Source organism: Hirundo rustica, chromosome 22 (assembly GCF_015227805.2).
Source record: "Hirundo rustica isolate bHirRus1 chromosome 22, bHirRus1.pri.v3, whole genome shotgun sequence".
Taxonomy (NCBI): domain Eukaryota; kingdom Metazoa; phylum Chordata; class Aves; order Passeriformes; family Hirundinidae; genus Hirundo; species Hirundo rustica.
The window spans coordinates 5,299,198-5,319,467 of NC_053471.1; the positions used below are offsets into that span (position 1 = coordinate 5,299,198).

General features: G+C 41.5%; 1 protein-coding gene across 2 annotated transcripts; it reads right to left on the reverse strand.

Annotated features, from left to right (window-relative positions):
* Positions 1 to 1,383: 1,383 nt before the first annotated feature.
* GABRD (gamma-aminobutyric acid type A receptor subunit delta) lies at positions 1,384 to 15,232 on the reverse strand. 2 transcript variants are annotated; one of them, XM_040084485.2, is made up of 9 exons: positions 14,924 to 15,232; positions 8,025 to 8,137; positions 7,411 to 7,478; positions 6,831 to 7,051; positions 5,952 to 6,034; positions 4,489 to 4,626; positions 3,420 to 3,575; positions 2,627 to 2,838; positions 1,384 to 2,309 (listed from the first exon to the last, which is right to left on the reverse strand). In XM_040084485.2, the coding sequence occupies exons 1-9, from the start codon at positions 14,989 to 14,991 to the stop codon at positions 2,010 to 2,012; spliced, it is 1,359 nt and encodes a 452-aa protein (XP_039940419.1). In that variant the 5' UTR covers positions 14,992 to 15,232; the 3' UTR covers positions 1,384 to 2,009. The 2 variants fall into 2 exon arrangements, with proteins under 2 accessions (XP_039940419.1, XP_039940420.1); XM_040084486.2 differs by having other exon boundaries at positions 3,420 to 3,572; positions 14,924 to 15,226.
* Between the last annotated feature and the right edge of the window lie 5,038 nt (positions 15,233 to 20,270).

Sequence of the window (20,270 nt, forward strand, 5' to 3'; positions counted from 1 at the left end):
GTTTCTGCCTCTCCTGAAGGGCTTTTCTTCTGTAAAACTCAAAGATATAGGGAAGAAATCATTATAGCAATTTTTCAGACAATGCAGCGGAAGATCTTGACTGAGATTCCCCAGCAGGTCAGTGCTGAGATGTGGGAATAGAATGCAGGAGTCTCAGTCCAGGGTCAGGTTGGTGAGGACTTGTGGAATCACAGCTTGATGTCACTTGGGGTTTTCCAGCACTCTGTTGGCTGATAGCTTTTCCATGATAACAGAAACTAAAGATTGAGGTGAACCTAAGACTTACAGTGGAGCATATTTTCTATTACAGCGCAATTCAAGATCATTATTTTTTCTTCAAAGAAAAATTCTTCTTCTTCCTCTTCCTCTTACTTCACTCATACTGAACAAATCTTATTCTAAGTCATAAATCAGTGCTAAAATGTTTTATCTTTCAGTGCTGGTCATATGAAATCAAATCATAAATCACAGCTAGGTTAAGGCAGGAGGAATGTGCACATGCTCCACCGGGATCAAATCCTCCTTTCACCCTTATTGCAACAATTAGTTGTCAGCCACACGTTCTGGATTAGTCTCTCTCCATGCTCCTTTCCATTGCAGCTTTCAGCCCCTTGTTTTGCTTCCTTCTTTCCCTCTCTCTCATTTCACCTTTTCTTTTGTGCCAGTCTCTATTTTTAAAACAACCTCTCACTTTCAAGGCAACAATACCCTCAAAATAAATTTCTTTTTTGTAGTGTCTTACATTGGCTTCCTGCACTAACAATATTTCAGTTGTTTTAATCCATATTCCAATATATTTACTGTGGAGATTTTAGAGAATAATTGTGAAACTGGTTTGTTGTGAGCACTATGTTCACTTGCTGATCTCACTGAGATTATTTACAGAACAAAGTGTTATTCTGCATGAGTTGGGTGAGAGATCTAGTCCTGAAGCAGTGTGTATGAGGACCCATAAATCTCACTGCTGAATAATGGAAGTGAAGAGGTCTAAGGGATTAGGTTAGCCTCAGAATAAAAACAGCAAAAATATCCAAAGCGACAGAATAACTTAAAGACAGTTATGAAATGTTTTTTACTTCCCTCAGCTATTTAGGGACAGATTCAAAAAAGATATTTTCAGAGGCACACATGGTAGATTCTCAGTGAAAATTAACAGAACAAATTCTAAAATTCTTCCTGCAAATGGAGTCCAACATCCTTCATTATCAAGCACCTTTCAAATTTTTCCCAATCCAACACAGGAAGCCTGAACTTTCCCTGTGGTTCTAAATCACTTTTATCTGTTTTGGGGCCTATTAAACTAATAAACATTTCTGCCTTTAAGTGTTTAATCTTTCATTAGCTTAAATCTGAAATGTAATACAGTCATTATTAACAATTCAGTAGAATTTTATGTAGTATATTTTATTTCATGCTGTGCCTAAGAGCATTGAAATTTTTCAATACTTTATCCAAGACAAATAATATTTTAAGAAAAACCCTCCACACCCCTCTATTCCCTTTTACTTTGTTCATGAGATTTTTCTGATTAAAAACTCCAACTTTTAGCACTACTGTTAAACCTAGACCAGCCCACAGATGCAGAAAACCACCTGTGCAGAAGTGAGGAATGAGCTCTTTCATTACAAATAAAAAGGAAATTATCTGAGTGTGAAAAGCCAAATCTTCATTACTGATCAACCCTTGAAGTGGAGGAAAACCACGGTCATTTAAGATATAAGCTTTTGCTACAAATATGTACATATGAAAAGTTGTCTCATGGTATTACAGGAAAGAAAGAGCTGGAGTTGTTTGGCAGAGTGCAGTCTTACTGTATCAAATCAGGTCAGCAATAAATTGCTGCTTTAAGTAGGAATTCATAGCAGGATCTTCTTGACTTTGGAAGTGTCTTGAGCTCGTTGGAAAATACTTTGAGCACTGCCTCAATTCCGTTTCAGTGAGCACTTTTTAGCCTGTGGGTATTGATCAGTTTGTAGGTCTTGGGAAGAATGTTCCCTTTTTTGTTGTCTTTACATTGTGTATGCAACCCAGTATATAACATTGACTGCTGCAAAGGCTGCTGGGAACACAGCTCTGGCGTAAATGTCAATGGTGTCAGCATCAATGGGCTTAAAGAGGGACTTCAGGCCAGTCTTTTTGTCCAGTTTCATTCCCTGCTGCTGTTTTGTCTCTCCAGTTTCTATTTCTATTGTCCCATATGATCCAGGCAGGCTTCTGGGAATTCGGTGCTGCCTGTTGGAAATGGCCAGTTCCTGGTTCACACCAGCTATAGAGAGGGAAAACAGAACAATGGCATTCTTCACGTTGATCTGCAAAGGAAAGAGGAGAATAATGGCAATTTATAGGGCAAGGACAGTGTCATTCATCCAAGCTATTCATGGCACCAGCATGGTGAGACACCCATGGGATCCATAGGTGGTGAAGGATTTAGTCCTTGCTTTGGCAGAACTGATGGAAGACTGTGCTACCACATATAATTCTGGTTATGGCTTTACATGCTCTGAATTACTGAGGCACCATCAAGAACACTCTCAAAGCATTTCTTCTTAGGAAGAATTTGGAGAAAAAGGTCATGAAGCAGGGTGATTGCTTTGGCAAAGTTACTCCCAGTATCACACTTACTGACCTCTGCACTCTGCCTTCTCGCCTTGATCTTGTTCTTCTGCTTTTTCATGTAGTCAGCGTTGAAATGTGCAAAGGCGTATTCCACCAGTGCAGCGAAGACAAACACGTAGCAGATCCAGAAGTAAACGTCCAGTGCCTTGATGGCAGAGGCTCGTGGGAGTGAGGATCGGGCACTGACCATCAGTGTGGTCATTGTAAGAACAGTGGTGATACCTGCAGAGTAGCATGAGAGAGAAATACATGCACTAATATACATAAATATATTTATTAATATGAGGCTGAGGATTATTTTCACAGTAAAAGCCCCATAATACTGTGGCTTCTGAATTCCAAAACAGGGGAACTTGTAAGAAAATGCATTTGTATAACTAAGGCAGCTTCAAACAAGTTATCCTTGATTTTGTCGTAGATCGGGAGAAACAAAACCCAAAGAATTAACCCTCAAACACATTTACATCTGGACTGGCAACCCTTAGACAGAAAAACAGATCCACAAGCTCCAGGAACATTTTTTTTTTTGTTGCTGTCCCAGTTCCTTCAAATCAATTCTTTCATTTCTTTCACAGTCATTATTGCTTTTAACCCTCCCTAGGTGGTTATTTCCTGTTCCTTACTGAAGCAGCTGCTCTGATAACACGACAGAAATTAAACCAGGAGGGAAATCTTTCAAAGAACCCTCCCTTCTGCAAATGTAAACACAGTGGTCATAAATGCACCTTTATGAGGATTATCAGAGAGCACAATTACCACGGGAGCACTCCCTTTCCCATGAGTCCCCAAGCCATCTGTTTTACCTAGTGACACCCTGGCAGGCACAGCTGACTGGCTGATCCAGAAGGACACCCACGACATGGCCACCAGTAGGATGGAAGGGACATAAGACTGGATGATGTAAACGCCACGATTTCGCCGAAGGTGGAAGTGGAGACTGAGCCTGGGAAACTGACCTGCTGGAAAAGAGAGCAGGCACGAGAGATTCTGGCTGCATGAATTACAGTTAAATTGATATTAAAAATGACATTTCCTATAATGACACAGAGCTACATTCTTTAACATCTTCTGGACAAGGGTCACAAAAAGCTTTTTTGAATGCTGTTTGATTGATGCTTCATAAACCCTGCACGAGGTACTGCAGCTTTCATCAGCTAAGAATAGGTCAAATGATTTGTCTCAGGTCATATCAATGCCAGATCTGAAAATAAAATCATGAGTCTTCTCAAATAACAGTATTGCTTCAAAATGTGTACTGTCTTATCATCTGCTGTAGAAAGTCCTCCAGATACTAAATTTAGATTTTTTAAAAGGCCAAGTTAATTTCAAACTCAAAAAAGAGCTTAGAGGAGATGTGCAGCATAAATGAGAATCTGAATACATGAAAGAGGATGAAAAATCAGCAGGAAAGAAATGACTCCAATCTTGTACAAACATTGCAATAAGCCCAGTGATAGACATACACACCACTGACTTCTACAGGGTGGAATTAGACTGATCCGACTGTACGTCATAAGCTTCATAACATCAGGGCTAATGGAAATTTTTCTTGATCTGAAGTTCCAAATTAGGTCAAGAAAATGTGAGCTATACCTCAAGTGCTTTTTATCAAGTGCCGTCTGGCTACTCCACACACGGTATTTTGTCGAGCAGAGAGAGCTAAAGGACAGAACACGCTACAGTGGCTACCTGGAGACTCAGCAAAGAATGGCACTTCTTACAAGTGGAAGATGAAGGAAACTCTTATCAGAAACCTGATAGGTTCTTAAATTAATTACTTCAGAAGAAGGATTTTCTATTATAGATAGAGGAGGTTTCTCTCTGCAGGAAAAAGTCAGATTCTGTCCCTGAATTGAAGAAAGATTCTGTTACCAGATTTGAAGTTCATGATTTCTGTTGTGAACTGGTAATTGGTAATTGTGAATTGAGCAAGCTGAAGCTTATCCAGCCCATGGATCTCCTCCTGGTTTTCTGACCAGTGGTAGACAATGTCCTCTGAAGAGTAGCCATCTGCCAAAAGAAAGCTGAATAAACACAAAGTTCAAGGAAGAAATCCAAAGCTTAGAGAATTCATAGCAGAAGATCTCTAGTTCCTCTGCTATGCTGATTTCCACCACACATGTTACAAACATACTGAGATTCAGTCTGGGTACTTCTCTGTGCTGTGGAGAGGTGCAGGGCACCAGGGCCATGATAGAAAGAGGGGATCTGAATGAGAGGATTTATGTAATATGCAAATCCACAGGAAATCAGTCTTTCCTAGTTTTGCTGTTCGTTGACAGCTTGCTACTAAAGCATCCATTTGTTTAAAGAGACTTTATTTCTGTTTGTTCCACTGAAATGAAAACACTCAAATTCAATTAAAACCTTCAACACCCTCCAAAACTCCCTGTAGAACTTGCTGGGAGAGAAATTGCTGGGGTACTGTCTGCTGCCTCTGCATTTGGTGATTATGTAAGTAAAACTGTAGATTGCTATTTTTGACAGGACAAAATGGTATTGTGGTTAACAGCCTAGAAAACAAAGTCAGTGACAAAAAAGAGAATGAGAAACTTGCATCAACAGGCCAAGGGATCTGCTCAGGATCTGCTGTTCCCAGATCTTTGGAACCCTCAGGACCTGTAGGCTCCTTGATCTAAAAACCAGATTCATTTTTCCCTGATTGGGTGGTCTCTGCTTGTCAGTGGTGATTTTCATTGAGAAGAATTAGTGCTCATAGGAATTACATGCTGATCGTAGATTAAGTACAATTTGGATAAAATATAAATCCATTCTTCACCCTCCTTTGCGAGTACAAATGAATTAAGCCCATCCATGCAGTATTCTGATGGATTTCTGTGTAACAGATACACAAATGCCAAGGCAAATTAAAGAGCTATGTGAAGGTTAGTCACAATGGCATTCATTAAAAGCAGGGAATTCTTTCTTTTTCCTATTTTCTCATAAATTAAAAATAGCACATCACATTTTGCCTTTGGGCTTTTCTACTTGTTCTCACTGGATTTGATACAAACCTCAGTAATGCCAGTGACTGTCACAACTGCACAAGGTTTCACATGAAGCACAAAGTTCCAGTCATTTGTCAGCAGGACTGTACATTGTTCATCATCCCCAAATCAAATCCTAGAGATTTAGCTTGGACCAGGGTTGAACTGGTGTTGAAAAGTCCACAGTCTAATGCCCCACACAGGGAATGAAGAGATTTCTGTTCACTCTAAACCCCAAGGCACCTCTTACATTCCACTGACTAAAGCAGAATCATCCCAGCCAAGTCCAGCTATCTCAGTACAATGTATGCAGGCTTTACACAAGACACAGAGGTACTCAGCCCTTACAGCTCTCCAAATCCAACATGCATTCCTGCTCATCCATTGGATACTTGGAAAGGTCCATGTCACAGGCCACTGTTGAGGTAATCCTGTTTGGAGCAACGTGAACACCAGTTAGTTACATTCAGACAGAGCCTTTTCCTCAGAACTCAAAAGACTGAGTGGAAAACTTTGAAACCTTAATACTAACAAAGAAAACTGTTTTCAAAGTCCTGCTGGCTGCTGCCTGAGCCTGTGGGAAACCCAGAGGCAGAGAGAATTGAAAAAAAGGTCATATGATTCGTCTAACGTCAGAAGATTCTGCAGCTACTGATGATGATTAAAAGGAATTTTCTGATTCAATCTCCTCCCTTCTACTGTCCCCAAGATCACTACCAATACCTTAAGGGGGACTTTGGACATACAGTTTCAAAGGTGCACATTCATTATTTTTCAGAACATTACACAATTAACTGTCAATATAGTTACTGAGTTGAGCCACAGCCTTCTTCCAGAATGAGAAATGCTACTTTGTCTATGTGAAAGATGGGGAAGCTGAGCCTAAATCAGGCTCACAGTTCCCTTGGAAAATAGTGAAAGAGTGGAGAACAGAATCTTTGCTCTGTGTTCAGCACCTCCTTGCCTGGTGACCAAAGCCATGAGAGGCTTCTCTCCCACTGAGGGCATTCTGGACATGATCAGGGACTGTGCAGTGGAAAATGGGTTAGTGCTGCCAAAGAAACCTTCCTGACTTCTCCTTACAAAGAAAAGGATCGGGGATAGGAGCTTCCTTCCATTTTTTGACTAATAATCACTTTAGAAAATCCTCCTAGGAATGCTGAGTGACTATAGAATGTTCAAAAAGTTAACACACAACACGGTATACTTGTACTCTTTGTCACTCACCTGATGCTGTATAAAATAACTCCATCTGGCTGGAGCCTGATAAGTTTGTTTTCCACAGTCACATCATGGAACCAGGCAGACTTGGCATTGACTATGAAAGTATCTGGCAACCAGAGCTTGTCCACAAACCTGCTGTCCAAGCCCAGAGTTTCATTGGTGTGGTTGTAAGACAGACGATCGTCTCGCCAGCTCTGGTGCAAAAATACTGTCATGGTGTATTCCTGTGACAAGAGAGATCCTAATTAAGAAGTGATGCTGACAATGATAATGTATTGGAACTTAGCCAAAAAAAATCAATGTCTCAGCCTAGAAATATATTATTTGCTTTCAGTGCAAATACATATTTTTATACTTAGTCAACCAGGGAGCTGCCCAAGCATTTGAATTTTGGTCATATGCTCCTACTATGGATAAGCACAAGATATAAAAAAGTGATTCAATATCTATGTTATACATAGCACATTGCAAGACTTGCATAGGCCTTGATGAAGAAAATCAGTTTATGTAGCTCAACAAATACAACTTCTGGTTTTGAACCTTTGCTTTTTTTAAAGCAAAGCTAAAAAATCTGATACTGTACCATGTTCACTTCTGAGATGTGGTCAATGCTGGCTACTTCGATTGCCAGAGCAACATTAACAGGAGGACCTGAGAAGAAACATTTGAATGGGGTGATTTGTATCATCATTGTACCCATAAAAATATCAATGACCCCAGACTGTTAATTCTTTCATACAGAGTTTACTGAAGTGTTTTCCATTATAAAGTACATTCTTAAAGCAAGAGTTTTAAATCTTTTACCCATTGTGCCCTCAATTTCCAGCAGCACACCTCACTTCAGTGATAAGGGACACAAGATAAAAACACAACTACTGAAAATTACAGAATCCTTTCTGGAAATTACATCTAGTTTAAGACAGCATGACTTCAAGCAGATGTAGAAATTATCACCATTTAATGAAATACAAAATTCCTTCAGCTTAGATGTCAACGATTTAAGAACAGCATCAGAAGCCTGTGTTGCTGTTGAACAGTCTGTCTCTTGTCAAAATCAAGCAAATTGTTGATTGTTATTTTTTTCCAGCATCCCAGTGAAAGACTCACGACTTTTTAATCATTTCAAATATGAATTTCACATAAACATCAGAAGGATTGCAAGAATCAAAGAGACATTATTTATTCTCCAAGTCTCACCTCCAATCCCGGGCCTGAAATTTCGTGCGTAGCCTTTCATCAAATCATCCAGGTTGGGCAACCAGGAGATTTCAATGTTGGAACCTATGTAATCTCCGATGTCACTCATAGCTCTGGGTAAAGAGAATAAGTATCTTAAAATTTCCCATGTTTACAAACTGAAGAATGACAGAAAGTGGAAGTTATTGACTTATTTTACACCAGAGACCACCTACAGTAGAATCAGCTATATTGGAGATTTTTTTACAGGTAGGAAAACAATTTCAGATATTTCTGTTTAAAAATATTTCAGGCCAAACTGTGGCATCTTTAAGTAAAAGCACTCACTTTTTAAAGTTTCTTTTTCTCTAAATAAAGTAGGGAAAATAAATTTAGAAACTTAGGAAAAGCATGAGGGAAACAAAGATACTTTGTATATTGCCTAAAATACATCTGAACGCTGAAATGCAGCTGTGACAGCTTCTTACTACAGAACAGCTGAGATCAAGAAGGCTGGTGCATTGTCAAATGCGATGGGAAAACAGGAAAAACATCACATCTGGAATTTGGATAGCAGGCAGCAGGTTTTGGTTAGGAGATGCGTTGCTGTAGGATTTGTGCTCATGGCACAGCCCCTCTGAGCAGTCAGGCTCCCTCTCATGGGTGCCTCTTCTTTCCAGGCCAGTGATGTTCTTTGAAGACTTTAGCCCAGGGTGTGGTTGCCATTTCCGGCCCCTGGCAGCTGCCAGCCCCACAGCCCTGGCACAAGCAATGATGTGGGCATTCCACTATCTCTTACAAACAAAGGCAAGGTTGTGTTATCTTCATTATCTGTTAAACCTGTTAGGCTCCAGTTGAAGATCTGTGCCTGCTCACTTCGTTCCTCTCACTGCACTGAGATTGACAGGGCAGGAAGGGGTAAATGAGGGGCTGGGACAACGTCTGCCACCACCAAAGAGAAGAATTGCCAGTGGTTTGAGAGGGCCTGTGACTGAATGCAAGTACTGGATCAAAGTTGCCTGAGCACTGGTTTAGCATCTTCTACTGAGCCCAGCTATAAATGAGGCATTTGAGAGGTACCTATGACCTGTAACAGAAGAGAAGTGGTTAAATATCCACGGAAGGCTGCAGAGTGATACACCACAAACACATTCTGCCTTGGTAGTTACATAACTTTCTTAGAGTGTTCATGTGACATTGACCCACATAAAGCACATGGTTTTTCTCTCCAGAATATGCCAGCCTGGGCATTCAGCTCAGCATGAGCAGTTATTGCCAGCACAGGAACAGAGTATCCTACAGTAACCGACTCTTCTCACAGAAGACTGAAAGGAAAGCCTTTGATTGCCTTGGTCATAAAATTCATGTTCGGACTCAATTATACAAGGAAGGAGTTCTGGGATTACAATGTGTAAATGTAAGTTTTGAGCAGCAGAGACACTGAAGACTTGCATTAGCAGAGCTGTCAAAGCTTCTGTGACCTCCCAGCACAGGGACGCTGCTCCAAGTGCAACTTCATTAGTTCCCAGCAAAATGTTATGTTAAACTGCATTTAGAAGGTTTTCTTGCCATGAGCGCACTGTTATGTATTCATCTCAATTACTATCCCAGCTACTTCTCAGGTCCATCTACCTCTCCTGAAGAAGAATCTTGGAACACTCCAAGACGTGTTTTCAGCTACACAATTTGGAATAACATAATTGATTTAGACAATGGCTTTGAAGATTTATAACAGATGCCGACAGAGGTTTTTTCCTTCTTTATTGGGTCTTATCAACTGTATCAACACTTCTTTCTATCAGACTGCTGGTCTTTCAATCATCCAACCATAATTACTTACTTTAATGAAATTAGAGCTTTATAATAACTTTGTTTAAAAACATACTTATTTGTAACTCCCAAGTCTCAGCCATAGACACGGAAAGGTATCAGTAAATCAGTAAAATGTCAGAGATCCTTTCATATGTAAAGAATGGTACTCTATGTCTTTTCCTAATTAGAGTATCTAACTACAATACACTTGAATCTATCTCCTTAAAATCTCTTTGCCTTCTCAAAAGAAAGTGATGCTTTTCAGCTTCTGTTGCTAAAACAGCATGCAAGTTCAGTAAAGTGTTTTGAAAACAGAATTCAAGTCAGAAGGTGACAGCACTGGAGTGATGTATCTCATGTGCCTGATCATGTTTTGACAAAGCACTTGGAGTACAGCTGTTCTCCTGTGTCAGGATTCTATTTTAATGGCATTAAGGAAAGCTGTGGAACTCCAAGGAAGTTAAAATGATGAGAGTCGGGTTAAAGACTGAGGGCTATAGCCTGTCCTCAGTGTTTTGAGCAGATTACAATCTAGAGGGAGTTTTACTTAAATATCCATGACACAATTAAAATAAATCTTGTTTCTATTATTAAAAAAGCCTTAGGGTCAGATCATCAGTGTAACAAATGTGCTGGAGTTAGTGGAGCTATATTCATTTAATACCGGGGGGGGGTTATTAAAATATTACAGCTGAAAAAATTTTATGGCTCGATTTACCATGTGGTGATAACTCCTTTGAGTCATTCCTCTAGACTTCTTCTGCACATCACATCCAGTGCTTTAAAGTTACAAGAAGGATGATGGAAGAATTTCCTTCATCCTTGATTAGCAGTTGGGATTATATATGGCCTAAAATATTATTCATTATTGTGCTTGAAAAAAAGGAAAACCAGCATAAAAAAGATGCATTTGAAGGGATTAACTTTTCATCGTGTAAGCAGTAAGGATGAAAAGAAAGGCAACTATTATTAGTTGATTCAGCAGCTTCACTTCCCAATGTAAGCTGCTGTAAAGCTTGTTTCAGTAAGGAGAAGGACTTTTTAAAATCAAGGTATTGGTTTGTCAAATCCAAGGGGTGAAAGAGCTCCTGAAAAGCTTCTCTTCAGTTTGCACAAGGCAAGGGTAGAAAGCCTCGCTGGCTGAATGGCAACAGTCCTGGGGACTTCTGTCCCTCTGGAAGTCATTCCCAAATCTAAAGCTGAAGAAGCTGATCCACACTGACTCAGTATGTATCTCATTCCAAGTCGTTATTTTTGAGAATATATTTGTATCTGTCCATATCTGGAGCATTGGGAGAACTTCAGCTGAGCTCATTGAAAATAGATTACTGCTGTCTAAACCATGAAAGCAATAGTGAGTTCTCCTGCATAGACAAAGGGAAAGGAAATCCCCATTGATAAACTGCATAAACCTGTGGAATTCCTCTTTCCCTGATACTGACACAGGTTAGAGAAAGCGGCTCCAAGCAATGAATGTCACGTGACAGAGCAAAGAAATGTCTCTTTCAGAGCTAAGTACTAGCAGTTCTAGAATAAAAAGTACACATATCCCCAAATCCTTCCTATCCAAGTTGACATCTCCCTCCCAGCTGCTGCAGGACCATGCATCCTACATGTGGAGTGATCTGGGGGAGGAGCATCAATCAACCTGAACTGCACATCTTTAAAGGGCTTGTCAGACAAGTGAGACATTAGCCTGTCTTTGCTCTCTTCCAGAACACTGCTTGGAAACTCTTGCTAGAAGTTTATCAATATTACTAGAAAATATCTGGTATTTAAATCACACCAAAGCAAGGGGCAATCTGTAAGTTCCCTGTAAATGAGAGCACAACAGCAGCTGAGAAAGGGATAGTATTAGTAATTTCATTTTTGCCCAGCAGTGCCAAAATCCCTGGGATCAGTGCAAAAAAAGCTCAGGATCTTTAAGTCAGTGGCCACTGGCACACAGATTTAAGGCCACACTGGTCAGGAGAGTGCACTGATCTGAAAAATTAATAGAGCAGTAAGACATAGAAAATCACTTTTTGCATCTTCTGTTTCTTCTTTAGATCTGCAGACCTGATTCTCTTGGGGATTGTAACATCATTGTTATATGAATCTTTTAACCTGGTAGGTGGTAAAAACAGTTTGTCTGGAAGACTGAGATCAGTACATTTCATTTGGGGCAGATGTCCTGATGTCACCCCCACTGAGGAAAACTTTTCCTTGAGAAAAAGACAAGGAATATCCTGCAAGGTCCGTGAACAATCTGACCTCTGCCAAACTCCAGGATTATCCAGAGCAATATGTATATCCTTCCCATCTGCCATTCCTGACTCTAAGGGAAGCTCACTGTAAATATGTTTTGTATTTTGAAATGTAATTGAAAAAGCATTAAGCTTAATTCATGGCAACCTTTAGAACATCAAAGCCTCTCTGGCAGTTTTAAGCTACAGAAAATGGACCACTCTTTGCATACATTCACGTGTTAAAGCTGCTCTGTTTTCCACAAATAGAAGTAAAAAGCTTAGGGAGACACACAGCAGAATGACAATTAAATGCAAGAGTATAAAAGTCACTTAAGAGAGTAGAAACTTAAATATAAAATACACACCTATTTTAATTAGAGAATTAAAATCTCTTTCAGTGCAGGATTACAAAGTACAGACACACACCCCAAAACTCCTTCCAGAAGTGCTCTTTCCCCACACAAATGAAGAAATAGTTCCCCAAGTGTCTTTCTGCAGATGATCTCATACACTGTGGCACATTTATTATTACAGCATCCACATCATCTCAAACCCTGATAAAATAGTGGAAGCCACAGTCTTTTTCCCTAGGACCTGTCAATCATTTAAATGTCAAATCCCTTTCCACTAATCACTGTCTTGAGCAGACCAAAGACCACTATTTTTTAAAAATGTTTACCTGACAAAAATGTGCTGACTTAGGTTGAATTTGGCTCATTTTCTTCAGTCAAATAACACACATGACAGAGAAATTGCTTCACACACAGCTAGAGCACCCTGGAAGGGTATTCAGAAATGCTCTGAGGAAGTAGCCCACCTATATCCCCCACTTCCCTCCTCTGCCAAATCATAACATTATTTTCACTGGTAGTTTTGCTTTTGGGAAATCTTTTGCCTCTTTTGTCTTACTGGTGAATTTGGAAATCACCAAAATGTTCTTCCTTTTTGGATTTTTTTTTCAATATACAGTGCACAGAACTCAGGAGCAGAGAATTTAGGGGTGTTGGATGAGCTCTATCATCAAAACTCTGAATCATACTGCCTTTAGAAAACAAAATCAGAGCTTTAAAATGAAGCCATTGGCAGTTTTGGTCATTAATATGCTGCTATTCATAAAAGCAAGCATCTTGTACCAAAAATATTTTTAGTAAAGGATAAAATCTCACTTTAGTTCTGTTTAACTGATCTAAAGTACACATGCAAGCAAGGCTACTCCCTTTTTACAAGATTAAACAGTGCCCTGCCATAGCCACCCTAAATCCTGAATCCAAACAGACCAGCTTTCCTTGACCATGGAATGCCTCACACATTGGAATATTTGGAAAGCTACAACCTGAACAGTTGGAATTTCAGAAGTTAGGATTTGCCTTCCCTGAGTCTGCCATGAGTAGATTTATTCCTACCAGACAATTCATCACTATTGTGTAACTGGAGAAAGAAAGTCAATTAGGGAATTAATAATAAAAGAAATAATGTATCCAACAAACACATATCCTGGTAGTTGCTGTGCCTAGGGGCAGACCTTGAAGACAAAGGCCGAGAAGACTAACTCTTCCTTCAAATCCTCTCTTTTTTTGGTCTTATGTACTCAAACATCACTTTACAACCCACAGCTTCAATGGTAGCCCAGTTGCAGAGGGAGAAACAGGATCATTGAAATGATGGGCAAGAGCTGGGTGCCCTTAGGTAATCAGCAGTATTTCCCCTGCCTTCACTGTAATGTTGGATTTCTTCAGAGTCTGAGGATGTCAGGATCTGACCCTGGATAACAGATTCAAGGTCACAGGATAAATGATTCTGTCAATCCTGACTAAGAGCAGTTGACTTTACACTTTTCTCTGAGCAAGATTCTCTTCCTTCCCAGTGAAAAAAAAAATCAGATCTCCCTGATGAATTCCAAAACCTGTAACAACAATGTTATGTTTTACTACAGTTCCCACTTTGCCTCTTCCACTCGTCTGAAGCTAGGAAGGATGTCTGTGAAGCAGAAGATGTAAGACCCCTTTAATGCCACAAACACCCCTGCTCTGGGGGGTGTAGGCATGTTTTTACATGCAGCAAGTTCTTTTTTACTCCCCCCTCTATTTTCATTGCGTAATCATGGCAAGCTTTCTCCACATCCAGCCTCCAGATCTGGAGAGAATAAGAATATACCAAGACCGTTGCTGGTTGCCTAGCTAACACCTTTGGAGGGAATGTGACTGAAAGCTGCGAATATATATCTTTCTTTAAAAATTATTATTTTAAGAAATGGTTTGTGTCCTCCAAACATTTTTCCCCTAAGATCTCTGACAGTCTCTTCCTACTAACCCAAGTTCAGGAGACTTAATGAATGCATTAGAAAGGGATGGCTGTATTTTGGGGGTTTAATGTTACCTATGGAGGCTCTAAGCAAAGCTCTTCAGCTCATACCCCACTGATTGTGCTGGGGTTTATGGAAGAGTTTCATGTTCAAGCAGGCCCCTACAGAGCTGCTGGAGGGGCTGAGGCTGAGCTGGGATATTGCAGTGCCTTACAAAAAGTGATTGCCCCCAATTTAGAGTAGGTGCCCTGGGGAAAAGGCTTCCAGGAGCCTCCTGTTAAAAACACAGCCCTTGACCAAGCCAAGAAACTGCTGCTCAACTGGCAGAAGCGTGTTCTCAGCTAGGGAATGAAGATAGAAAAAACTGAAACACATGAGGCACATTAAGGAAACTCTTTAGTCAAGGGCCCTTTTTGATCCTGAACACTCACTCAAAGAAGTCGTGGCCCGTAAGGACAGAAAGCATCCCTGGGCAAAAGTGGGAGCCCCAGCCAGAGCTGGCATCACTCACTCCAGCTACACCGAGAGAACGGCTGCCTGAGGCCAGTCTAAGAAAGAATGATAAGATGTTTTCTTACCTGATACACCTGTGCTGTTGGGTGCACAGTAGAATCAAGGCAGGAAAAACCCAGGCAAGAAATTCCATTTTACTCCCATTTATTAGACAGCAGCGACCAAAATCCAGTTTCCCTGGCTCTTCTGGCAGCTCCAAAGCTCCAGTGGCTTTGCCATTCTTGCCTGCTGCGCTAAGTTGAGGCTGAGTTTAAAGCGATGGATGGTTGCTCAGCAGCAGCAGCCCCCACAATCTCCACAGTGCCCGGGAGCCATGCAGGCAGCCCGGCACGGGAGCAGGGAGCAGGGCAGCTCTCCTCTCCTCTGCTCTCTTCCCTCTCCTCCTCTCCTCTGCGGGTGGCTCAGTCCCGCCCGGCTCCGCTGCCCTGCTCCCGCATCCCTCCCCTGCCGCGGGCTCTTCCTCCGGCCGCTCTGCCGGCCTGCGAGGCTGTTTGCCGAAAATAACCTCCAAAAGGATAGATTAATCCCACGGAGCGGGGTGGGAGCAACTCAAAGTGCTCCGGAGCCACTAATGTCCTGCGCGCGTCGTGCCGGGGAGGAGCAGGAGGAGCCGCAGCCCGAGCCGAAGGCAGGGGCGGCCGGTCCCGGGGCGCTCGGGGGCGCGGAGCCGCTGCGGCCGCTCTGCACGGGGCATGTGAACCGCAGGCACCGCCGCCGCCGCCGCCCCCCGCCGCCCCCCCGAGCTCCCGGCAAATCCCGGCGGCACCCGGGCACCGCAGCTGCAGCCCGGCTTCCAGCATCGCTCCGAGCGCCCCGGCGGTGGAGCCTGGGACCGTGCCGAGGGAAATGCCGCCTCCCCGCTGTCTGCGCGCTGTCCCGGCCCGGCGGTACCACCGAGAGGGGCAGAGCCCGCAACACAAACTTCTGCCTCGCCGCTTTCGGGCTCCTCAGGGGCTTCTCTACAGTGAAACGCTCGGAGCAGTTCACTGCTCCATCCCGGGCTGCTCGGGCTGCCATCGTCCGGCTTCCGCCTCTTGTGCCTCGCGAACTCCCGGGACCTCGGCTGGCTCCCGGGCACCGCGGCTCCCGGCACGGGGCCAGCGGGGACCCGGCCACGGGGCTCCTCGGGACCTCGGGTTCATCCTGACTTGCAGGTCAAACTCGGTTTTCTCCTCCATATTCGCTCTTTCCTTCTCTCCTCCTCCGCCTCCTCGGCTTTTTGGTGCTGTTCAATCTCGAATGACAATTTTAAAACCAACCCACAAAGGAAACAGTGTGAAGGAGACATTTTCAAGAAATTATATCATAAAACAAAAATGATTGTGCAGGTACCTTAAGCTAATGAAAGGAAGCAGCTGGGGTAAAGTGTTGGATTCATGTTTTTGTCTTCTTAGTTCTGTATTGTTATTTAGTACCAACAATTTAAATGGCTACTGAGGGGTGGTGGGTGAGGGGAATAACAGATCCGTGAGATGCAGGAGAACAGATGTACACAATACACACGCAAACGTAATACAACAAATACAAGCATGTCATGAACCTGTGACAATGATGTAAGGGGTTATTTTCTTTCTGATCTTTTCCTCCCTCTGCCCATTTCAATGGCAATCCTGCAGCTGACATCCAAAAAGAAGGAAAAGACACAAATTTTAACTCAAGGAGTTGGATTATTGCATGAATTTTTATTTTTTTTTTTTTTAAGGAAGTAAACGAAAAGATTTTAAATGGAATTTACCTGGTGACATAGAGAACGGAATGATTTTGTCTCTCCATATAACAGAACACATTCACACCTTTTGGGATATTTTCAGTTGAGATTTTTTTTCATATTTTTCCTACTCTTAAGGCTGAGGGTCCTGTGGGCTATGTACCTGTGTTGAGAATTCCTCGGTGTTTTTCTCCTCTGGCAGGACAGCTGTCACCTAATTTACTAGTAAAAGAGAACAGTTTTCTATGTCTTCGCCATATATCTATAAAAATTGCCAAAAAAATCCACAGAGGCACTTTGCACATTTGGATTGTGTCTGAGTGGATTTTATGCATGGATGACACATGGAATTGTGTGATTGTGTGTATTTGTGTGTCGATATAAACACACCATGGTAACACATGTTCTGAAAGGACAAACCTCGCTACAGAAGTGACCATTGACACAAGTAAAAAATGCAATGGCAATCCTAAAACACATGTAAAAGTTCCCTCAGATAAATAAATTGCATTTTATCTACAATGGCCTTGATTAGATCCTCATATTATAAAAAAGAAGGACAAATGTTTGGTCATTTAGCCTTGGATTTACGTACAATATATATTTTAAATGCATATATAGATAGATAGATATAGATGTAGATGTAGATATAGATATAGATATGCACAACCCACTCAAAATAAATAACTCCTATTGCCAAAGGAAAGAGAGGAGATAAAGTAATAAAGATCAACAATATATTTAATTTCCTACAGTTCTAGCTAAATATCCCAAACTCATTACAGTCAATGACAGATTAAAATTGCTAAGACATAGATTAAGAAACTATTAAAATTGCCATTAAAACATCAAAACAAAACAAAATAAATAAGCTCTCCAAATCTTTCTCATCTAATCCTCTTGAAAATAATTAAAGCTTTCCTTTAGCTTTAGCTACCGGCTGGGAACTGTCAAATAGTCTTAAAAAGATGGCCCATGCTACTCAATGTTTCCTAAGCCTTTTTTTCACTCCAACAAAAACTGCTGCTTCTCCTCAATCCCCATGGCTGCAGGCACCAGCTTTGATGGAAAAGTCCATCCCATGCTCTGACCTTGCTTGTGGGGCTCAGCAGCATCCTTGGGGACTCTGTGGGATCACTGCAGCTCCAGCAGGACCGGGATGTCAGGTCAGAGCTACACAGCTTGGGGCAAACTTGGATCTCTGCTGTGGCAAAGCCGTAGTAGAGCTGTGAAAGCCACGCAGTGGTCCCAAAATCAGTGTTTCTGGAGTATTTGTCCATGCCAGGTCAAATGCCACGCTAATGGACTCCACCCACATCTGGACAATTTTAAAATGACATTTAATCATTACTATTTATTAAGTCATTAGTTGTTATTACTACTATATCAACAATTACTAACTCTTGAAGTATTTACCCTACTCAAACAGTAATAAAGGTCACAACTTTGAAGTACATTTTACTGTGCTGAAGCCAGATATCCTCATTTCATTATCTGTCAAGTATTTTTCTTCTGGAACATGTAACAGGTATGAATTTTCCCTGATCACGGTCATCCATACTTCTGTAACTGCTGCCATACAATCATTTATTGGGTGGCGTAATTTGATGGGATTGAGAAGCATGCTCAGTGATTTGGGCCAAAAACCAAGTTTGCAGTCATCTATTAGTCAGGATTTTGAGACTGTACCAAAAGGACATTATTTCAATTTATTTTACAGTTGCACCGCATTACCTGATATTCTTAATAGATCATTTTCTAAATAGAACAGGTGGTTTTACTGCCAACAAAATAAAGGTGTCACATTGTCACATATAATTTTTAGAGGCAAAAAATGTACCACCAGGGATAATGAGTCTCACCCTCCCATGATTCCACCTAAGCAGCTCGTGAAAGACTGTTGTGGCAACATCGCCAAATGTCTCCAGATATATAAATTACACACATATGCTTATTTTTGTAAATGAGATTTGGGAATATCAGTAGCAATTGCACGGTGGGAATATTTAGCTCATTTCAGAGGTTTCATGTACTTGCACTGTATGAACGTCCCCCAGCCCCATCACAAGTGTGTCTGTACTTAATCAGTATCTGGATAACCACAATATTAATTTCCCTTTCACCTTAAGTGCTCAGAATATAGTTTTTATCTGTTCCTAAATGTTCTGTAGAACATCTAGTTCCTCCCTCAGCCTCCATATTTACTGTTTTTTATAATCATGAAGTACACTGCAGCCAGACACTTTGCCCTCCTTTTCTTCTCTTTATGCAACAGATTTGGGATGAAATTCCCCACTTTGCCCTCAAGCCAGGGCTAATTCCAGGACCAGGATGAGAGTTTTACCTCAGATGTGTTGCTCTCAGGGGTGCACTCCCAGCTGCTGCCATCCCAGGCCATTCCTCCACAAAGTGCTCTGACAGCAAATGCCCCTCTGATTTTTTGTCCATACATCTGTAAGTATGAGTCATTGGGAAGATGTTCATCAATGTTTGCCATTATTTACAGTCCGACAAATCAATGTTTGCCATTGTTTACAGGCCAACATCGATCCCTATCAAACAACAGGGGCAGACAAGCCGTGTTATGTAATTGATATGAGCCACCCTGCCAAAATGCAGATTCCATTATTGGCACGTCTTCCTGCCTAAACGCCAGAAAGCTCCATATATGAGCTTCTGTCACCTTGGAAACGTTCGGAAGGGAAATGCCAACTGCCTGTGGAAGCGCAGTATGCAGCCATATAGCAGAGGGAAGTGGCCAGCTCTGCTGCCTTTCCAGCTGATCCTGAGGTGGTACTGCAGGAACTTCACAGAAATGCTGCCGAATTTAACCTCGTGGGAGCGAAACAGCAGGGGGTTGATCTGGTTCTGCTCACTCTGTTTCCCACTTTCTCCAAGATGGATCACTGGGGTCCAGAGCCCACAAAATCTGGAAGAGCTGAATCAACCAAAGCCTTTTTTTGTACACTTCCTGGAGCAGCTTAAATCTTAAAGATTCTCTGATTTTAAGTTGATAGACATAAGTTGTAGATTGGGAGATAAGAACCTGGCTGGGGAGCCATAACTTCCTTCAGAGGAATTGCAGATATCTTCTCCCTTCTCCTATCTATATGAAAGAGAAAAATCTACATTGTCTTTCCCTAAAAACACATCATTTGCCTGACACAAAACCATGACCCTTGTTGATGTTGTCATTATGAAAAATAATTCAAACAGTTGTAAACTGAGACAGAAAAAAGACCCTGAATAAAAAATATCACAGGAAACTGACAAACAGTGATATTTCCAGGTGTTCTTCTGAGTGTTTTCTTGAGGGGAAAATCTGTGCTTGGATCTTTTTCATCCCGACTCAAGGAGCGTGGAAACTGGCAGGTTCAGAGTTAACAGAGTTATAACTATTCCAGATCTGCAGAGAGAGCTATACAGTTAATCACTGCATATTTTTAGCCTACATCTTGTAGCTTTAATCCTGCAAATGTCTGTATGTAATTTGTTTTATGTAATATGAATAGATGCCATAAAATCAAGATTCCACCATTTATAGAGCTAAGAAAGTCCATGTATTTCTCAAGATTGAGGGCTTATAGCATAAATGTGGGACAATGAACTGGTCACTGTGAGTAATTCATACTCCATACTGTGTGTGCCACTGGAAATAAATGCTCAGATTAGCAGCATGTGCTTGTGTGCCCGCGATCAAAACC